Source organism: Talpa europaea (assembly GCF_964194135.1).
Source record: "Talpa europaea genome assembly, chromosome: 9".
Lineage (NCBI taxonomy): Eukaryota > Metazoa > Chordata > Mammalia > Eulipotyphla > Talpidae > Talpa > Talpa europaea.
Genome location: NC_140076.1, coordinates 108,606,088 through 108,627,113, shown reverse-complemented (window position 1 = coordinate 108,627,113; position 21,026 = coordinate 108,606,088). Strand labels below are relative to the sequence as shown.

At 52.4% G+C, this 21,026-nt stretch overlaps 1 protein-coding gene across 1 annotated transcript; it reads right to left on the bottom strand.

The window, feature by feature from the left end:
* Positions 1-335: 335 nt before the first annotated feature.
* MOV10 (Mov10 RNA helicase) lies at positions 336-20,555 on the bottom strand (the record flags this gene model as incomplete). Its single annotated transcript, XM_084242457.1, has 18 exons — positions 336-428; positions 511-636; positions 1,422-1,520; positions 1,718-1,909; positions 2,118-2,235; positions 3,173-3,389; positions 3,476-3,573; positions 3,826-3,929; positions 4,148-4,306; positions 4,691-4,838; positions 4,950-5,126; positions 5,407-5,561; positions 6,644-6,812; positions 7,493-7,624; positions 8,832-9,090; positions 9,262-9,497; positions 9,738-9,938; positions 20,419-20,555. The coding sequence occupies 18 exons, from the start codon at positions 20,553-20,555 to the stop codon at positions 336-338; spliced, it is 2,820 nt and encodes a 939-aa protein (XP_084098583.1).
* Between the last annotated feature and the right edge of the window lie 471 nt (positions 20,556-21,026).

The following is a 21,026-nucleotide window of genomic DNA, read 5'->3' as shown; positions in this document are numbered from 1 at the left end:
AGGTAGAGACACTGAGCTTGCTCAGCTCTTGAAGTAAGTACTGACCCTGCTGGAGGTCCGGTTTGGTAGGGAAGGGGCACCCGGTGTAACCCCCTTTTTCTTTACAGAACTTCAGGAATCTGTGGGACACAGGCACATTCACACAGTTGCACAGGCAGGAGGTGGGCACCTAAACCTTGGTCCCGCCGCTCTGGGCCTTGGGGCAAGCCAACCGTCAGGGAACTTATTAAGTGGGGGCACTGAAGATGACCAGAACTGAGCCACAAGGCCTTTAACAGACACACCCACCCTCCCCAGGGGTTGTGGCCACCAAGAGGGATGGCGGGTGGGGATGCTCACTCGTTCCAGTCATGGTCGTGGCCCAGGAGGCGCGGGTTGCCAACCACGATAAGCAAGGCCTTGGCCCGGGTCACAGCCACATTGAACCTCTGGAAGGAAGACATGGTGGGGTCATGAGAGGGAAGGACCCCCAAAGGAGGGAAAAACCCTGCCACCTGCCAGCCCTCAAACCTTGGGGTTCTTAAGGAAACCCAGTTTAAAGTCGAGATCCAGCTGCACGAAGCCCTGGCTGCTTCGCACGGTGGACACGAGGATGACGCTGCGTTCCTGGCCTTGGAACTCTTCCACAGAGCCCACCTGGAGGGGAGGAAAGGCTGAGCTGGGGGCTCAGAAGGAAGCCTGAGGACCAGCCCTGCCTCGGGAGCTTCTGCTGGGGGTGGGGTGGGGGTGGGAACATAATATCCCCAGGGAATTGTCACAGTGGAGTGAGTGTCCACAGTGTCCACTCTACTGAAGGCAGAGATGAAGGCAGTGGAAGGGCTGGGGCTGGAAACTTCTAAGGCAGACAGGAGAGCAAACACATAGCCCAGAGCAGCTGCTTTCAAAGATACTTGCTAATGACGTCAGAAATGTCTGGGCCCTAGCCAGACCACCTAGATCCAGATTTCCAGGGAGAGGACTCTAAATTTGCAAGTGCTGGTTTTCAGCCCTGGCTGTGCCCTAGATCAGCTGAGGGGCTACAAAAAAAATACCACAGCCCAGGCTTTGCCCCCAGATAGCCTAGCAATTGTTGGGTGGAGCCCCGACTGGCAGTTTCCATGAAAGGTGATTCTTATCTGCAGCCAGCCTGGAGGGGGAAGACCAGACACCCATCACATGACAGGGCAGGTGACTTTGGAGTTTGGACTTTATCCTTAGGACAGAGGCCTCCAACTAGCTGGGTCCTAAGGATCAAGTAGGGTGACTACTAAACACGTAGACTTCCTGGACCCACCCCAGACCTACAAGATGGGACCTTCAGGATGAGAGGCTTGGAGAGAACCCCAGCTCCATCTGAAGCCACAAGGGTGGGGGGACATGGGCTGGGCTAGAGCCTGAGGAGGACTCTGCACAGAGCAGGGGGAATGTAAGAGTGGCGTCACCTTCAAGTCCTTGATGTCATCCAGTCCCTGAAGCTCCTTGGTGATGCAGTAACGGATTTTTTCCACCTGGAAGATGGGGACACGTGCCTTTCCTTCATGCTGTTACCCCAATGCAAGAGGGAGCCAGGTAGGAGGCCAGAAAGCTAGGGGCAAAGAGGGCAGGACAGCCGACCCCTATGCTCTTCTGAGAACTGGGGCCAACAGAAGCCTGAGCTTCTGGAAGCTCATCTGGTGGTGTGGCTATGAAGGCAGTACCATCAGGGGGTCCCCACCTTTGATGGGAACCAAGGTCTGACCTGCTTCCGATATGGGGAGATGATGCCCACATTTCGGGGGCTCAGGCGGGCTTTGCCCTTCTTGGAGGAGGGGACCAGGAGCTTCTTCAGGTAGGAAATCACTGTGGCAACCTCTTCTGGGTTGAAGAAGGACGGGCTATTGCCTTCACGCTCGTCCTTCCCCATTACGCCGTGGAAGATGATGGGAAAGCCCTGGGTAACAAGATGGGCGGGGTGGGGGAGGGAAATGCCTCAGCCTCCCTCCCTCCCACCCAAGCCCTCCCAGGGAATGTGGGATCCCAGACTGAGGTGACCAAGGGCGGGGCCCATGGCTTCCGCTCGGCATCCCCCAGAGCATCTTCAGTTCAAGGGAAGGGAGGAGGGTCGGGGTGTGCGCCTGAGCTGCCCTGCTCAGCCTCACCGGTTTGGGCAGATCCTCCCAGTGGCAGAAGCGCTCTCGGTCTATGGGGTCGGCGCAGGCCTGCAGCTCCCCTTCGTAATAGAGCTGGTTAGGAATGTGCAGAATGCTGGGGTGAGACCTGGGAGACAGCAAAAGGAATAATAAAACCAGGGTCCTCCCCACTCCGCCCACCATCTACCTGTTCTGGACCCACACGCACCCACCGACAGCACCGTGGACCACAGAAACACCCAGTGTGGTCCCGGAGAGTGTCTGCTCCGTGGACTTCATGCACCAGATGATTTGATGAGATAATATCCAAAATACAAGCAGTAACAAGACAACAGCTAACATTCACTGAACTCTTGGTGAACTTAGCTAAAGAACTAAGGCTTAGGAACTCATTGAGCATTTTAGATGTGCGAACTCAACGAAAGGAAATATAGCTCCTGAATTTGAATATCAATTAGGTTTTTTGTCCCTATTTTTCGCATTTCTCCTTGGATTGCCTGGAAATTTCTTCTGGGACACCCGCCAGAGCCATCCACTGACCATTCCCTAATATAGAGATAAGCAAACTGTTCTAGAATGAAGCCACTTGCTAAATCATACAACCAAACAATAGCAGTGATGGGGCCAGGAAGGAGACCATGACTTTCCAGTTTAGAGTCTTCCCACCAGGGGCCTCCCCGGTGACACAAGGGGTTAAGATGCAACCTATGAAGCTGTCCACAGCCACTGCAGCACGAGTTCGATCCCCGGCCAGGGAGCTACCCACATGGTACAGCGGACCTCTCCTGTCTCACCCACTGCTCCCCTCAGCAGTGTATTTCAGTCAGTCTGCCTGTTCTGTTCCCCACTCCGTCTCTGGTGAATCCTCTCACCACCACCCCCCACACACTTCTGGCCTGTACCCCAGTTCTTGTACACATAAATAAATAAATCTTAAAAAAAAAAGTCTTCCCACCAACATAGCCTCTGAGCAACCAGATGGCAGGACAGGACAGTCAGGAGGGGCTGCACAGAGGGTGTGCAGACAGGGGGCTGCACGAAAGGGGAGGGAGCAGGAGGAATACCTGTAGTTTCGTAGCAGCTTAGTTATGAACTGGGAATTATAGCCATCAGGTTCCTTCTTGTACAGGTTGTTAGTGGTGAGCAGCCTGTCCAGCAGTGAGTAACCAAGCCCGTGCCTCAGAGTCAGCGGGGAACGCAGCACAGGCCCCAGCTGCCGAGGGTCACCCGCCAGCACCAGCTGCCCTCCTGGATTGCCCGATTCCTTGACTTCCATCAGCCCTGAGAGGCAGGGTAACATGGGGAGACAGGCCAGGGGTGGGGCCTCCCCAATCCCGGGCAGGGTGGCCTACCCCATACCCCCTCACCTGCTATGGCCACCAGACTCTCGGACTCCACGGATTGGCCAGCCTCATCAATGAAGATGTGTGTGAAATGACCGATGGGAAAACTGGCCGAGACCAACCTGGGAGGTGTCGGGGGCGGGGGGAGGGAGGTTGGGGGTGCCAGGTGGGGGTCATACCCAGGCATCTTGCTCATCCAAGCTTACCCCTTCTCTCCCCACCCTGCGCCCCAGCACTATTCCTCCCCATCTCCCCAGTTTGCTACCTCTACACCTCTACGTAGATGCAGACACATGCAGACACACACAAACACACGCAGACACACGCAGACACACACACACACACACACACACACACACACACACACTTCCTACCTGCTGGCAGTGATGAGGGTGGTAATTAAGACACGATATTCCTGCAGCTTCTTCTTGGCAGGAAACAAATAAACCCCCTTCTGTGCATCCCAGTTGCAGCAGGGCTGTGAAGGGAAAGGAGGAACCTGTTTCCCCACCAATCTCACCCTCTGGGTCCCCCGAGGCAATTGATTCACTTCTCTTTGCTTTACACACAGGGAAACCGAAGCCCAGGTTGGGGCCCTGACCTACCCCAAGGCCATAGAGAGTGTCAGAATCCAGGTCTCCTAGCTTCCCGGCCCCAGTGTCCACCACCCCTTGGTGCTCCGCACTCCCCAGGTACCTTGATGTCCTCGGGCACGAAGCGGATGTCCCTGCTGGGGGCGATGAGGCGGTAGATGGACCTGGGCAGGTGGTTCTGGAGCCGCTGGCAGAGGAGGTCAGCACCCGAGTTGGACGGGGCACAGGCCAGGATGTGGGCCTGGGGCAAGAGCTTTACCACCTGGGATCAGTAGAGACAAGCAAGTGTGGGAGGCAGCTTCCAGGTCTCCAGCGGGAGGGGACAGGGAGCGGACTCAGATGTGACTCAGGCTGGTGTGGTGTGGCGCAAGCGGCAGGTTCTGATGCCAGCCCTGCTAGTTCTAGTAGCATTTTCATGCCGGACACCTGCTGCAGGTAAATACACCAAGCCTCTGGTGACTGCAAAATGAGTGGTGACCCCAAGCACCCCATCAACCCAGCCTGCCCTACGGTGCTCAACACCACACTGACCCTGGACGCCAGCTCCAGGGAAGACACTCGGGGAGCCGGAGGGACCCAGATTCTGGCCCACTACTTTGGCCTGGGGGCGTCAGCATGCTGGCCTTGGTCTCGGTTCAGGCCCTACCTGCTTGATGGCTTCCACTAAGGTAACGGTCTTGCCAGTGCCTGGAGGCCCAAAGATGATGTAGGGGGCCGGGCGGGTGGTGCCCATTACAATGTGCTTCAAAGCCTGCATCTGCTCAGGGTTTGACTCCAGACTCCTGTCGTACAGCCTGCAGAGGGGCCAGGGACATGGCATCATCCAGGTGGATGGAGGCCTCCCTGACCCCATCCCATAAACCCACACTCCCAGCAGCCCCAGAGGCCCCTGTCCACAGTCTCACTTGAGTTCCACATCTGAGGGCATCAGCGGGACCCCACAGGCAGTCGAAGGAAAGAGTGTGGGCCACAGCGACCCGTGTCCGGCCAGCTCTAGGGCGCGGTGCTGCACCTGCAGGGGCTGGCGGTTGAAGGTGAAGTTCACATTGAAGGTCAGTCCGTCCACAAAGCGGTTCAGGAGGCTTTGGGAAAGAAAAGAGGGGAAAGAGTTCTAGTCACAGGGGTGAGCAATTGAACTAAATCAGGCATTTTCCCTCCACTTACCCAGGCTCTACCCCTACTTTCCAAAACCTCCATGCAAAGTCCTCCAGGAGAAGAAGCTGCTAAGGCACCCCAGAGTCCCCCTGGAAAGTTTCCTGCTCCATCCTGGAAGTCCCACCCAGCTCATGGAGAAACACCCCCGACCCCTGGTTTCAGAGGCCCTCAGTAGACTCAGGTCCTCGGGGGGCCCAGAACACCCACCTCATGGAAAAGCTCAGCTTGACACGGTCCAACTCCACCCTATGCACAAAACCCTTATAGGTGATGGAGTTCTCCTGGTGTATCTCAGAGGTCAGACGGGCAAACAGGTGGTCACCCCGCAGCACTGAGGGGCGGCTCTCGGCCACCCCGGGGACCTGCAGGGCACAAACACAAACAAGCTCCCAATCCCAGGCAGCGCACTGGAGGACCAACACCCAGGCTGCCTCTGAGGGTCAAGGACTGACGCTTCCACCCCAATACTCTGGCGGGGGTGGGGGGGGGGTTGGGGAGGGGTTGCTGCTTTCCTCTCCTGCAAGACAGGGAATCAGGGAACCAGGAAGGGGACAAGCCTTGCTCTAACTCAGAGATGCTGAGCTCAGGAGTCCCGGAAACCCTCCTGGGTGCAGGATTTCAGGACTTGAGACTCAGCTCCCAGACCCTCTTGGCCAGGTCATTTCCTTCTCTGCCTTTAAAATTGTGCGCGAGGGGCCTCCTTGGTGACACAAGGGGTTAGGTCTCAGCAATTATGAAGCGATTGGCAGCCACTGCAGTGAGAATTCAATCCCCAGCCAGGGAGCTACCCACATGGCGCAACAGACCTCTCCTGTCTCGCCCGCTGCTCCCCTCAGCAGTGTGTTTCAGTCAGTCTGCCTGTTCTGCTCCCCACTGTGTCTCTGATGAATCCTCTCACCCCTGCACCTCTAGCCTGTACCCCAGTTCTTGTATGCATAAATAAATACATCTTTAAAAAATAAAGTGAAAATAATAAAATCTTGCTCGAAACGCAGTTCCACAGGCATCTTTCCCTGATATACCCCATCCCTCCCTTTCAGCTGGCCCCGCCTCACAATTTGTGCACAAGATCCATTCCCATCTGTATTTCTGGACAGATCCCCATCTGTATTTGTGCACAGATTCAACATCTGAAGAGCTGGGAAAAAATGATTAGTCCAGCCCTGTGCTTTCAGATGAGGGAACGAAGGCCAGAGAACGCGAGGGGCTTGCCCAAGGCCATGCAGCCGGGAGAGAGCACATTATGAACTAAAACCCGGGTCCTCTCCCCACCGGCCCTGCTCTAATATCCATTTCAGAGCACAGGATGCCCAGCATGGTCCTTGCTGACTCCTCCAGGGCGTCCTTCCTCTTGTTTGCCCTGCCGTCAGGATGTGCCTGCTGGTTGACTGGTTGGTCAAGAGGACTTGAGCCCACCCTGCCAACAACGGGTTCGAGCCCTGACCTGCAGAGTGAGCAGGCTGGAATTGCGGTCCGTGGGGTCCTGGGTCATGGGCACCGACTCCAGGTCATACTGCCGGATGTCATGCTCCATCTGCAGCTCCTCCAGGTGCAGCAGGAGCTGGAACTTCGTCTTGTAGTTCCTCTGCTCCAGGGCTTTCTCCAGCTGGGCCCTGGCAGTGATTGTTAGAGGTGAGTGCGGGGCAGGACAGGTCAAGCAACCCCCGTGCCCGGGAGCAGCTCCCCCTCATCCCTTGTGCAGCTCTGGGACTATGAAAGCATCAGGAATCAGGGAAGACTAGAAGGACAGAGAAGCAGATGGGGATGAGAGCCTCAAAGGAGGGAGGCCTGGCCCTGGTTGGCTCGGACACCCCTTTCCCCAACCCTCAGGACTGACTGAGCATTGGTTGCGTTAAGGATCGGAGGACCTGGAACATTCTCCCCCGCGCACATCCTCCTATGACTCATACCCTCACCTTATTCAAATGTCATTGTTTGCTCAAATGCCACCCCCTCCTGAAGCCTGGACTAACCACCCTTGGCAAAAAGACACCAAGCCACCCTTTGACCTGTTAGTTTTAGTTTAGTTCTTCATCACACTCATCCCTACATAAAGTTTTAAGAGAAACGTTTCTGAAGCAATAACTAACTGCTCATTGTCTCCTGCTAATGCCCCCTGGCACTAGAACGGGCCGCGCTCCCATGTGACTGATTCACCGTGAACAGTGGACAGTGCGTGCTCAGTAAGGGAAGGAAGGACATGGAAGCTGAGAACAGAGCTCTGAGGGCAAGAGGAAGAAGCCACTAGGGAAGAAACAGGAAGCAGCACGAGGGGTACAGGGGTGGGACTTACTTGATCTCAGCAATTTCCTTTGGTGCAGTGAAGACGTTTGCTTTCTGGAGGGCAGGGAAGTGCTGCCGGAGGCGATTCGGTGGGGAGTAGCGCCCCAGTGGCACAATCATTTCCAGGTCATACCCCTCTGCGCTGCAGGAGGGGGAAGAAGAGCAGTCACAAACTAGGGACCTCTCACCTTCAAATATGCTGAAAAGGCCCCTCCCTGGAGGGCATGCAAAGTCCCAGAACACCATTGCTCAAGGGATTACCCCAAGGATGCAGAACCAGCCAGCTCATTTTTAGAAGGAACACTACTTGAAATGTTAAAAACATATACAAACACATATGTCTGTAATGCATGTTCATTAAAGAAAAAAAAAATCAGAAAATAGGTAATAGAGGGCCTCCCTGGTGGTACAGGGGTTAAAGACAGTGCTATCAAGCTACTGCCAGCCCCACGGCATGAGTTTGATCCCCATCCCAGGCCCGCCAGGGAGCTACCAACACGGTGCAGCAGACCTCTCCTGTCTCGCCGGCTGCTCCCCTCAGCAGTTTATTTTGGTAGATCTGCCTGTTCTGTTCCCCACTCTCTGGTGAATCCTCTCACCCCCTGCACCTCTGGCTTACAGCCCAGTTCTTATACGCATAACTAAATAAATCTTAAAAAAAAAAATAGGTAATAAATAAATAATGTTCTGGCCATCTACCTAGTAATAACCAACATTGGTAGACAGCGTTCCAGACATTTTGGTCAGTTTCCACTCTACACATGTGTTTTAAACAATAAGCACAACAGTTTGCTTTTGTGCAAACTGTGCCAAGGCTGTGCACAGGAGATGTGCACAAGCTGGCTGTGCCAAGGAGATGCCCCCACTTACATGATTTGATTCATATGGAATGTCCAGAATAGGGAGCTCTATAGAGACAGGAAGCTGACAAGTGGTTGGTTAGTGCTGGAGGGAACTTGGAGGCTCCAGGGCAGAGGTTCTTTTTTGGGGTAATGTGCACAGATTCTAAACTGGACTAGCCCATAACTACGAATAGATCAGAAGTACTAAATTTAAAGAGGTAAATTGTATAGTATGTGAATTATATCAAAGCCATTCAAAAGGAAAAGACAGCTAAGTAGTATGGACTGCTTGATAATCTATTGCTTTATCAGTGTAAAATTTTTTCACATTGTCCTCATAGCTGCTGCTCATTTGCAGTATTCTTCCTAGACAGAGAGGTCTGAGGCCCAGAGGAGTGAACTGCAAATCAGGAAAGGCGTGATGACCCCAGGTTTGGATCTCCCCAAGGATTCACTCTGTGTCAGCTGGGGCATGCACAACTGGCCTGTTCTGGAGGGAGGAGTTACCGGTCAGGTTTCTGTCCTTCTTCTACCCGGCTGGTCACTAATGGGTTTCTAGTGACCGGGGTCTGCTTGAAGGGAGTTGTGGGCTTCAATTGTGCAGCCAGGGGACTGTAAGTGACAGCAGCCAAGAAGCGGGCAATGTAGAAAGTGCCAGCTTGTTCTGAACCCGTCTTGCTAGGCGCCAGCAGCTCCCAAAGCACAGTGGCTGGGAAATAGCCCACAAAGGTGGTCTCGCATTGGACGCGGAGCTCATAGCGTTCACCTGGAGTAAGATGGCAGCGTGAGTGGGGAGGGGACATGCAACACCAGCATCCCTACCTAGAGATGCCCCCAAATACACCATCCTAAGGCAGCAGCCGACCCCCCAACACCAGCCCTTCTTGGAAGCAAGCTCCTGCCCACTAGAAGCGCCTTCTTTTGGAAGCCCACTCACCAGGCCCCAGTCGGCAGGGCAGTTCCCTGTCTCCATCAGAGAAGACAAACTGGGGAGACCGGCAGAACGGGAAGACATGGGTCAGTGTGACAGGTTGGGTCCCTCCATTCTGAAGGCTCAGGGTTAGCACCTCCTTGCAGTTCAAATCCAGATGAATAAGGACCTGCCCATCTCTGACTTCATGGTTGCCCTGGACCTCCACGTTCACCCCATGTTTCCCATGAAGATACTCAGCCCTGTGGAGAATGGGGAGTTAAGGAGGGGGCTGGGGCAGGAAAGGCCTGACTGGGGGTTGCCCTGGGTAAAGTTTTACGCTGGGGAGACTGGCAAGATGCCAGGAAACACCCCTTCCCCAACCAACATGCTCCCCCCACTCCTTGGAGGGGGCGGCCTTTACCCCAACCTGAGGTGAAACACTCTTTCCTCAGCCAAATATCTTCCCCCCATACCCTGGCCCCCCCCCAACACACACACACCTGTCATAATAGATCTTGGCTAGCAGGGACTTGTGCTGTTTGCTGATATCTGACATTGGCTTCAGTTTTGTATCTTCTGGTACCTGCTCCTCAGTCCGGCTGAGTTTGAAGAACCTGACCCGAGTCTTGGTGACGTAGGCCAGATTTGCAATCTTCATTCCATACAGCATGGAGGAGAAACCAGGGATGGGGGTCCCAAAGCTGCCGGAAGCAGAGGAGACTGGGCGGTAAGGGCAGGCAGGGAGCGTGGGCACGAGCGCATGCGGGCACGGGTCCGGGGCTGCCCTGTGCGGGACGCGCCAGCCCTGCCGGGACAGGACAGGGCCCAGGACAGACTCAGGCTGGGGACCGCAGGACATTTTTAGTGTTTTAAGGGCAGGTGATGGGACTTCCCAAGACTAAATACAACTGTTTGAAACAACAGGTCGTGGACTGCGCATTTCTGAGGAGAAGAGTCTAGTCGTGGGCTGTGACTTGGAAGACTAAGGAAGGAGAAAGAAAGAAGAGATTTGGGTGCGGGAATCTATTTGGGACAGGAAAAGATACAACCCAGCGGAAAAATCTAAGGCGAAGGGGAAACCAAGTGAGTTGATTCAGAGGGACGGATCTGGGGTCCAGCCTGATGGCGAGGAGTGAGAGAGGGGGCCAGAGAGAGCACAGGTGTCCAGGGTGTGTGGGCAAGGTGGCTGATCAGACAGCATTTCCACCCGAAGTCAAAGGGTGCAGGTGGAACCAGCAGGAAGGGAAAGGATCCTTCTCCAGAGATCAAATAGCTTGGCTTTGTGCCTAGAGAAGGTGAAGACAGGGAAAACTGGTCAGAAGGACAATTACCTCAAGGTTCAGTGCCTGGAATTCAGTTTAGTCAACTCAACAAACACTTACAGAGACCTGTTATGTGCCAGGCACTGCGCTAGATGCTGGGGCCTCAAAAAGGCAAGAGATCCAGACCCCGTCCCGAGAAGCACAGACCCAATATGGACGTTCCAGCTGCTGCTGGGCGCCTAGTACAAGAGGCTTGCAGGCAGCTCAGCAGGTCAAGGAGGGGTATTGAGCCCCATCTGGGGGCAGTTGGAGGTCCCTCAAAGGCTGCCCCAGGAGCTGGGGTCAGAATGGAGTCCCGAGAAGGAAGGGGTGTCTCCAGGCGCAAGAGGGAGCGCAAAGTGGGAGTGGGGGTGGAGGAATACTGCACCCCTACCTGGGTCACCTGAGGCAGCCTCACCTCTCACAGCCTCGCTCTCCTCCTCGATCAGATGGGGACAGTGAGACTTACCTGGCGGAGTGGCTGTGAGGACTGCATGAGAGGGACACCGCAGTGAACCACTTAGCCCAGTGCTTGGCACATAGGAGACCTCGTAAGGTGCGCGCTGATTAGTATCATACAGTCTGGTTGTACTCGAGTGAAAGTGCAAGGAAGGGAGTGACAGGAGGCAGCAGAGGTGGGCAGGGACCAGGTTACCCACATCGTGCATGCCACGCCAAGAAGCCAGGATGTCACTCCATGGTGCCCAGCCGTCCTTTACCGGCCCCCAGGAGCCAGTGGTTGTGCCCAGGGTGACATACTTCATGGACAAATCACCACCCCCCCACCCCAGATGCTTTGGAGGGAGTGAAAGCAAATCCTAGTTCCCGAAAACCATGGTAAGCCTAGTTCACTGGTGAGGCTAAATCAGCACTGGTACTCACTAGCGCAAGATTATTCATGGCGCTGGGCATTTCCCTGGTGCCCTCTGCCTGAAACTCTGCCCCTCTCCTTCATCCCAAGCAAATGAGAGTGACACTATTGAAAAACTTTGAATTGGCTGTGCGTTGCTTTAAAGAGATAAGTCATTTGAAAACATAACAGAAAATGCGCAGGAAATGTTAGCTGCTATGATTAGTAGTCACATTAGTAGCAACAGTAGTACTAACAGTAGCAGGAGGAGCAGGCGGAGGAGCACCAACTTACTTTTGTCAGAGGCTACAAGGTGGTTACAGAACCACTGCTGTGTGGTGGGATTTAAGCAGGGGAAGTGGCAAGATCATATTTGCATTTCAGATCACTCTGGCATCAGGATTGGAGCATGGATTTGCTGGAGGCAAGACTGTAGGCAGGGAGACCAGTTAGAAGAAGGCCATTGCAAGAGTCCAGCTGAAAGACAAGGGCCTGAACGAGGCAGTGGGAAGGACAGAAGTAGAGGGGCCAGATGGGACCCTATTTGAAGGTAAAATTAGCAGAATTTGGTGACTGACAGGAGGGGGTTTGGAGGGTGGGAAGTAGGAGGAGCCTAGGACAATACCCAAATCAATGGCGTGGCTTCTAGACTGTTCCTGAGGTAGGAGGTAAAGACAGCAGGAGGAGATTGGAGGGACTGTCCACGACATTTGGATCTGGACAAGCTGGGCTGGGGATCTCCGTGACCCCAGGCAGCTGGCTCCATGAGTCCCAAGCTGTGAGAACTCATGCCCAAGTCAAGGTAAGAGTCTAACATTCAAGAATCCTCAGGTAGGTAGTGCAATGTGAAATGTTTGGGATCTCTGCAGGGCATGTGCATGATCTGAGAGCAGCTGAGGCCAGGATAACCCTGAGAGGATGAGAAAACACAGACGGAACCCCCACGAGAGGGAGGAGAACCAGGAGGAAGTCTCAAAATCAGGTGTCAGGCTCATAAGCTGCTGAGAGGTCCTAAAGTCACTGAGCTGAGGCACAAACTGACCCAAAAGCAAACAGCCCAAAAGCCAACAGGAGTCAACTCAAAAGCAAATAGCCGTCAGCTGCTCTGGTACCCCTGCCGCCTGCAGCCCCCTGGGGCTCTGTGCAGTCACAAGGCTGAGTCAGTGGTGTGAGGTGTGCACACCCCCGTGACTGTTGTGAGAAAAGTGTGCAGAAGCCCGAAAAGTAGACCTGGACTCTTGGGAGTCAAACAAACTGGGGGGCCAGTCCCTGTCATGCCAGACAGATGCCGGCAGCAAGGAATGGAGGCCTAAGGTGTCCAGGTATTCTGGCTCCTAAGAGACACCCCAATCAAAATTTTTAATGTGAAGTTCTTCAATTTTTGGAAATGTGTGTGGGCACTTGGGCAGGCAGAACTCCACTCTGCTTGCTTTCTAACTTCTACCATTTAAACATTTGTCAAATTATTCCTCATGTTTGTCACCATGACCCAAATCCACCTCTCCCTGGACTAAGGTGACAGATGTTTAAAATTTTTTTTTTTAAACTCATGAACTTAATGCTACTCGTTGAAGAATTCTTTTGTATCATACATCTGAATGAGGAAGTGAGACTGGTCGCAGGCAGCTGGGCAGGGTCAAGGTGCCCCAACTCGGCAAGAAACTGGATGTTCAGAAAACAAACACAATCCTGGAGCAAAAGCTCATTCTGGGAAAACAATAGAAAGAACCAAAAAAGGAGACCCAGCAGGTCTCCACCAATCAGCAGGGGCCACAAGCCCAGGCGCCCCAGCCCTGGCTCATCTAAACACTGCTTCTTTGCCCCTCACAACCCCTCTGTCCAAGGAGCTTTCCTGTCCTTATCTGACAATAAATCTTTCTTTTCTGCCTAACTCTGCTCTTGATGTTGAATTCTTTCCTTGCAGAGACAAGGACGGAGAGGCCCTTGGGGTCCTGTTCCTGGACTCCAAACCCGACTCACATCCAATCACCTGGGTATTTAAGTGAACAATATAATAGAAAAATGACTACAATCTAATAGAAAATCTAATGAACAATCTACTAGAAAAATGTAACAATCAACTCAAATGTAATGTTCAAATCCAGAGGACGAATAGAAGTATGAAAAGACGTTCTCAAAGTAGAGAAATACAATTAAAAATGAGGTATTTTATTTCTGTTAGGTTGATAAAAATAAAAAATTGCCACCACACTGATTGCTATTATGGACATGTAGAAAAGGGAACTCTTCTACATTGCTGGTAGGAAGGTGAAGTATTACAACTTTTGGAAAACAATCTGGAACATCGAACATTAGAAATACAGGTCCTTTAACTCAGGAATCCCCCTCTTGGGAATGTACTAGAAAGAAAAGCACCAAGGTATGAGGAAATACATACCTACAAGGATGCTTCAGAGTCATGGGAGGGTGGGGGGGAGGCAAGAATTGGAAACAAAACAAATTAATAGAAAATGGCCCAAGATTTTGTAAACAGGGCCTCCCTGGTGGCGCAAGGGGTTAAATCTCAGCACTATGAAGCTATTGGTAGCCACTCCCTGGATCCCCTGCCAGGGAGCTGACCCACATGGTGCAGACCTCTCCTGGCTACACCCCAGCTCTTGTATGCATAAATAAATAAATCTTAAAACAAACAAAAAAAAGAATTTGTAAACAAACTGTACACAGGCACACCATGGGTATGCAGTCATTAAACAATGTAACACTCAGGCAAATGGCTAAAATTTACAAGGCTGACCACAGCAAAGGTGGAGAGGATGTGGAACTACCAGAAGACTCATGCATTGAGTATAAAATGATAGGACTGACTCTGGGGTCATGTTCCTCTCTGTCTCATTCCAATTTTAGTACATGTGCTGCTGGACAAAGGAACACAGAATGTTTTGATTTTTAACAAAAAGTTTACATTACTGTAATATGTATTCAATAAAATTTCATTTTTACAAAAACCAACGTAGGGGCCTCCAGGGTAGCACAAGGGGTGAAGTCTCAGCACTATGAAGCTATGGGCAGCCACTGCAGCTGCTGCACGTCTCTGGCCAGGGAGCTGACCCACACGGCGTGGCAGACCTCTCCTGTCTCGCCGCTGTTCCCCTCAGCAGTGTATTTCAGTTAGTCTGCCTGTTCTGCTCCCCACGCTGTCTCTAGTGAATCCTCTCACCTCCCCACCCCCACACTTGTGGCCTACATCCCAGTTCTTGAATGCATAAATAAATAAATCTTAAAAAAAAAAAAAAAAAAAAAACAGTGTAACTCTAAGACCTAGCAAAGCCCTGACTGCAAGGCAGTGTGTCCAGTGCTAAGCCACCTACCATGTTATTTCTATGTTCCAATGAACCATCCTTGCACAAATACTTTTGTACCAGATGAGTTTCATGGGACAAATCTCTCGAAACAGGACTTCTGGGCCAAAAACAACAAATCTTTACAACTTTGATAAATACTGCCAAGCTTGGGTTCTCACTCCCAAGAATTTGAGAATTTCCTTTTCCCAGATCTATTATCAGAAATCTATCTTTATAATTTCTGACACTCTGATAACCAAAACAGTATCTTGTTTAATTCTGCATTTAAAGGCCACCAATATAGTTGAGACTCTGCCTTTCTGTTTATTGGTCTTTTGTATTTCCTCTGTGAACTGCCTGATCCCATCATTTTCCTAAGCCTGTCGTCTCCTGCCCATGCCCCTAAGTCAGCAGGAGTTAGCAAGCACAGATCATGTCCCCCAAGTTTTTTTAAAGATTTATTTATTTATGCATACAACATCTGGGATACAGGCCAGAGATGTGAGGGCGGTGAGAGGATCCACCAGAGACAGAGTGGGGAACAGAACAGGCAGACTGACTGAAATACACTGCTGAGGGAGCAGCGGGCGAGACAGGAAAGGTCTGCTGCGCCATGTGGGTAGCTCCCCTCGTATTGCAGAGGCTGCGGATTGCTTTATAGTGCAGTGGTAACCCCTTGCACCACCAGGGAGGCCCTATCCCCCAAGTTATGACTTCGATCTAGGAGATTACATCTAACCTTTTAATGCAGAACACCTGGATCCACTGCATTAGTGATGAGAATGCAAATGGTAACATTAGCAGCAGTGGACATTTATTGAGCACTTACTGTGTGCACTTTTGAATACCTATGTGCATTATCTCATTTAATCCTCACAACTACCCTTCAAAATTGCAATTATTAGCATCAGATTTTAGAGAAGAAACTGAGGCACAGTCCTCACCTCACATGGGGCCTCTTGGCAACAGATCCTTTAATGGAAACTTAAGACGTTCCCAGCTGTGTAGAACACATCCTCAGTGGACCACAGCTATACCTGTGGACATCTGCAAGGCTATGCCCTTAGCCCATTATTTGCTGTTAATCTTTTTGCACACAGTTCAAGAAAGAGAAATAGCTAGAGGAATGCAGTATCAGATTTGGAAGCATCTTCAAAGGACATCTAGTTCCCTGCTTTACAAACTGTGGGTTGCAACTCTCCTTAGTGGGTCAAGGCCAGGATTTTTATAAAATTGAAGCAAAATAGAATAAATAGAAAAAAGCAAAATAGAGTATCAGAGGAGACAAGAGAGGGGGAGTTATGTATTGTTTCAAAGACACATATTGTTCTGGGAAAGTTGTATACACCAGGCCCTGAAGTAAAATGTTTCTTATCTAAACTGTGGATAGAGGTCAAATCACCAGCTATTTATTCTCCAACCCAGAAGCCAAAAAGATCTTTCTGAAAACCTGACTCTGGGCCTCCCTGGTGCCCTAGTCTCAGAGCTATCTCCCCTGCAGCCTGAGTTTGATCCAGGCCAGGGAGCTGACCCACACAAGGGGCAGCAAACATCTCCTGTGTCGCCGGCTGCTCCCCTCAGCAGGGTATCTCAGTAGATCCACCTGTTCTGTCTCTGGTGAATCCTCTCACCCCCTGCACCTCTGGCCTACACCCCAGTTCTTCTATGAGAAAATAAATAAAGTCCTGTCATTCTCCTACTTGGGAATTTTCCACACTTTCCTATTTAAGATTAAAAACAAAACAAGGGCCTTCCTGGTGGCACAGGGTGTTAAGCACCATACTATGAAGCAATCCACAGCCTCTGCAGTGCGGGTTCAATCCCAGCCGGCTGTGGAGATACCCACATGGTGAGCAGACCTCTCCTGTCTCGCCCACTGCTCCCCTAAGCAGTGTATTTCGGTAGATTTGCCTGTTCTGCTCCCCACTCTGTCTCTGGTGGATCCTCTCACCCCCTGCATCTCTAGCCTGTACCCCAGTTGTTGTATGCATAAATAAATAAATCTTAAAAAAAAAAAAAACAACCCAAAAGACCTCTCCATAGTCCACAAGGTGCTACCCCATGCAGATCCTGCCTCCCTCTGGCCCCAAGCCACTGGGTCTGAAGTTGCCACTTCCCCTGTCTGGAATACTGTCCCCTGGTCCTTTATCCACTAACTCCTGTTCATCCTTCATATTCTGTTCAAATCCACTTGCTCCCAGAAACCTGACTCCTCATCTTGGTAAGGTCTCCAAACCAGACACTCAGTGCGACACTGGGCTTTTTTTTTTTTTTTTTTACAAGCACTTATCACAACAGTAATAAAATAATTAAGTGTTTAATTCCACCCCCTTCCTTAGACAGTTAAGTTCCTTCTGTGTATCTACAGCAACTCCGTGTGGCTTTGCTCATCCAGGCATTTGGCCAATATTTGCTAAATAAAAGAATGAGTCACCTGCCCAAGGTGAGGCTGGTTATCTCCCAGAAACCTTCCCACACAAGCAACACCTCACCATCACTGTGTGATGCTGGCCTCCCCTTCCAAGTTCATGAGTTAGGGAAATGACCAAGGTCAGGAGATAGCTGCAGGGAGATAGGGAAGCGGGGGTGGAGGGGAGAAGGTGGCCCCAACGTCCAGAGTCCTCTGCAGCAACAGACCAAGGCTGGTCTCTGCAGCAACAGACCAGCCAGCAGCTCCAAGGAAACAAAAAATGCAAAACTGCCCCTCACCCCAAAAGAAAAAACAAAGACACCCCAACAGGTAAAAGCAGCCTCCTGAATCCCACCGATGGCAACTCATCGAGTCCCTTCCTGGCAACAGGAGCTTTGCTTTGCTGCTTTTGCTTCAAATAAATATTTCTGCCTTGCTTTGCTTTAAATAAACTTTTGCTGTGGATGCTCCTCTGTTCTACTCTCAACATGGCCACTGGCTCCTTGTCCCTTCTGAGGTCTGGGGAAGCCAGGAACACAGGAGGTAAAAGGTGATTTTGCTCATTTCGCATAGCATGAGGGCTAAACCCTTCACCGACTATAGCTCATTTTGGTCTCATACTACCCTGACACCAAAGCATTGCTTTACACACGTTAGGAAAATGGAAGAATTACATACATAGCTGTTCAAAATCAAGTGCAACCTATAAATGGCAGAGCCGGGATTTGCTCTCCAGCTTTCTAAACACTCTCCTCGGCCCCACAGTACTGTGACAGGTGTGCCCACACACTTCTCTGTAGAGGACACTCTTTACAGAGCCAGGAACCAGGGCCGTGTGGGAGTCTGAGTGTGTTTGCAGACAACTGGCACATGCAGAGGTGCATCTGAAACCTACAGGGTTGTCAACCAGTGATACGTCAATAAAATAATAAATATTTGCTAAATGAGTAACGAGGTGGAAAAGGAAAGAGGTGGGAGCAGAACATCTTAGAAATCATAAAATAGGGGCCTCCCTGGTGGCGCGGGGGTTAAAGTCTCAGCACCATGAAGTCACCAGCCACTGCAGCACGAGTTCGATCCCCAACCAGGGATGTAACACACATGGCGGGACAGACCTCTCCTGACTCACCCGCTGCTCCCCTCAGCAGTGTATTTCAGTCAGTCTGCCTGTTCTGTTCCCCACTCTGTCTCTGAGGAATTCTCTCACCCCCTGCACCTCTGGCCTACACCTCAATTCTTCTATGAAACAATAAATAAAAATAAATCTTAAAAAATAACTAGTGGACAAAGATTCTCTCCTCGACCAAACTTCATATGGTTCCTCTGAACCTCTTCTTGACTAAGCATCCACCCTGGCACTGTCCCACCCTCTCGTCCTGCTCAGCCTAGTCCTGGCCATATTCCTACTGTCAGTTTACTAAGTCCTCTCCCCACGCTTGACATCTGCTCACCCTTGATAAGTTATCAAATTCCGCATCCCCTACATCTGACTGTGAGTTCCCAGCAGCAGTCTTTGCCCTATGCATAGTGGAATTGCACCTTTCTTCCCTAGCGCAATACCCCTATTCCCAGTTGACTCTTAAACAGTCGTCCTTACCATTTTAACAAACGTCAAAATAATTTTTTTTTTACATCAAAATAATTTAACAGAGCCAAAAGAAGACCTTAACTTGTGTTCAGAGGCAGGTTGTACTACCTTTTTTTTTTTTTTTTTGCAAAAATAGGTGAAATCGGGCCTCCCCGGTGGCGCAGCGGTTGAGCGCTGGGCTGCGAAGCTGCCTGCAGCCTATGCAGCGCCGGTTCGATCCCCGGCCACAGGGCGAGGGTCCCACATGGCACGTAGACCTCTCCTGCCGCCCAGACCTCTCCTGCCGCCCGCTGCTCCCCTCAGCAGTGTACTTCGGTCCTTCTGCCTGCTCTGCTCCCCGCTCTGGCTCTGGTGAATTCTCTCACCCTCCCGCGCTTCTGACTGTACCCAGTGCATGTATAAATAAATGAATAAATCTTAAAAAAAAATGAATAAATCTTAAAAAAAAAATAGGTGAAATGAGCCATGTGAAATGCAGATGATGGACTCAGTGGTCATTGTTCTCTCCCTCCTTGCTCCAGCATTTTTCTTATAATCTATTTTAATCCTCGCTTTGGCTTACCATTTACTGTAGTGTGCTGCACACGTGTGTATTGTACGCGCCTTTCATAAGCTCTTGCTCTCCTGGGATTGTCTATTTCTCAGGATTGCAGTCCCCCCAATGCTCAGTACCTCGTGGGTAAAACAGGTCACCTCTGCCCATCTCCAGATGTTGTCTAGTCTATGAAGTGCCCTTAAGAAGTGACATTATGGAAACCGATATTCCAGATAAGATCTGCTCAACGTGGAGTGCCACTGCCTCCTCCCTCCACACCCAAACTACACTTCTATTAAGAGGTCTAACCCTTCTTTGACTCTTTCAAGCAGCCATTACTGGCTTTTAGGTCTGCTAAAACCTGAAATATTTTCCACGAGGTGTGTTGGCCAAGCCCAAATCCCCCACCCCACCCCGTGTTCGTGCATTTAAGTCTTTACATTTATCCCTGTTACACTGTTTTTTGGTTTTCAGCCCAAGGCTGCAGCCTGCTGATTGAGGGCTTCTGAAGCACATTTCTGTGGTTTGACAGAGAGAAGCCTCTGATTTTGTCTTGGATGGTAGCAGGAAGGAGGAAGCGGACACCCCCGGCCGCAGGCTGCGCAGGGGCCTCCAGAGCGCGGCCGAGGCTCCGGGTCTCCATGGAGAAGCCACAGGTGCTAATGGAGGTTGGGGACGTCTGTAGTTCGTGCCCTTTTTTCCAAAGCTCCCAGAGATGTTCCCTCCCACACTGGTCTCCCCAGCTCTCCAGCCCCCTCCCCAAGTAACCGGCCCCTCAACATGGGGACCGAGGGGGGGGATCCCCGTAAAGCCTGCTCACTGGGCTCACAGTCCCCCCCCAGTAGCTGCTTCCTCCTCGCGCTCCGCGAAGCCCGCCCCCCTCCTGGAGCTCCCCTCCCCCACGCCCAGCGATGTCTGCCCCCCCCAGCCCCCCAGCGCGCAGTCCCCAAGCTCCCGGCTGCAGGGGCTCCCCGCAGGGGCGCCTCCCGGGCATTGCGCGCGGGCTGGGGCGCCGCGGGCTGCGCGTGGGCGCGCAGGGTGGCTGCTGGGGGGTGAGGGTCGTCGCCACCCCGGGACCCGCCCGGGCCACGGCGCCCCCCGCGCCAGGGGCGGGCAGGGCAGGGCTGCTCCGCCGCGGGGTGCTGGTGGCGAGCTGGGCCCGCGACGCGGGGTCGGGGAGTGGGCCGGGGGGTACCTGATCTTGAAGTCCTGGTAGTAAACGGCCCGCAGCACCTCGCGATCTCGCTCCCCATCCAGCCCCCGAACCACCAGGAAAGTCTCGAAGCGCTGGCCGGTCTCCCGGAGCTGCCGGCAGCTGAACTTACTGGGCATCGCGGCGGCGGCTGGGCCCAGCGAGAGGGTCCGGGGAAATGAAACTGAAAGTCGCCGCCGCAGCTGGAAGTTGACGGCCCCAGTCTGAGGATGCAGCAGGGGGAACCCCCTCGCTCCGACCCCCGGGCCTGCGGGATCGCCCCCACCCAGGCGCCCCGGCTCCGAGGCTCCCCTACCTGCGCCTTCCCCGTGCGCCCTGAGTGCGCTCCCCTCCCCCTCCAGCCTTTAACTCTTTCCTAAGGAGCCTGACCCCTCCCTTAGGGCCCTCCCCTTACCCCAAGCTCCCTCCCCTGGCTGCCAGCCAGAATCCGAACGTGGCTACCGCCTGGGGGCCCCTCAACAGTGCGGGAGCGCGCGCGAGCTGGCCCCGGGCTACTCCCACACCCGCCTCCCCGAGCCTCCGGATTTATTGAAAAGCAGAAGAGCAAAGGGCAGGGACAGGAACCCGGGTTGGCTGCGGCTGGCCTGGGG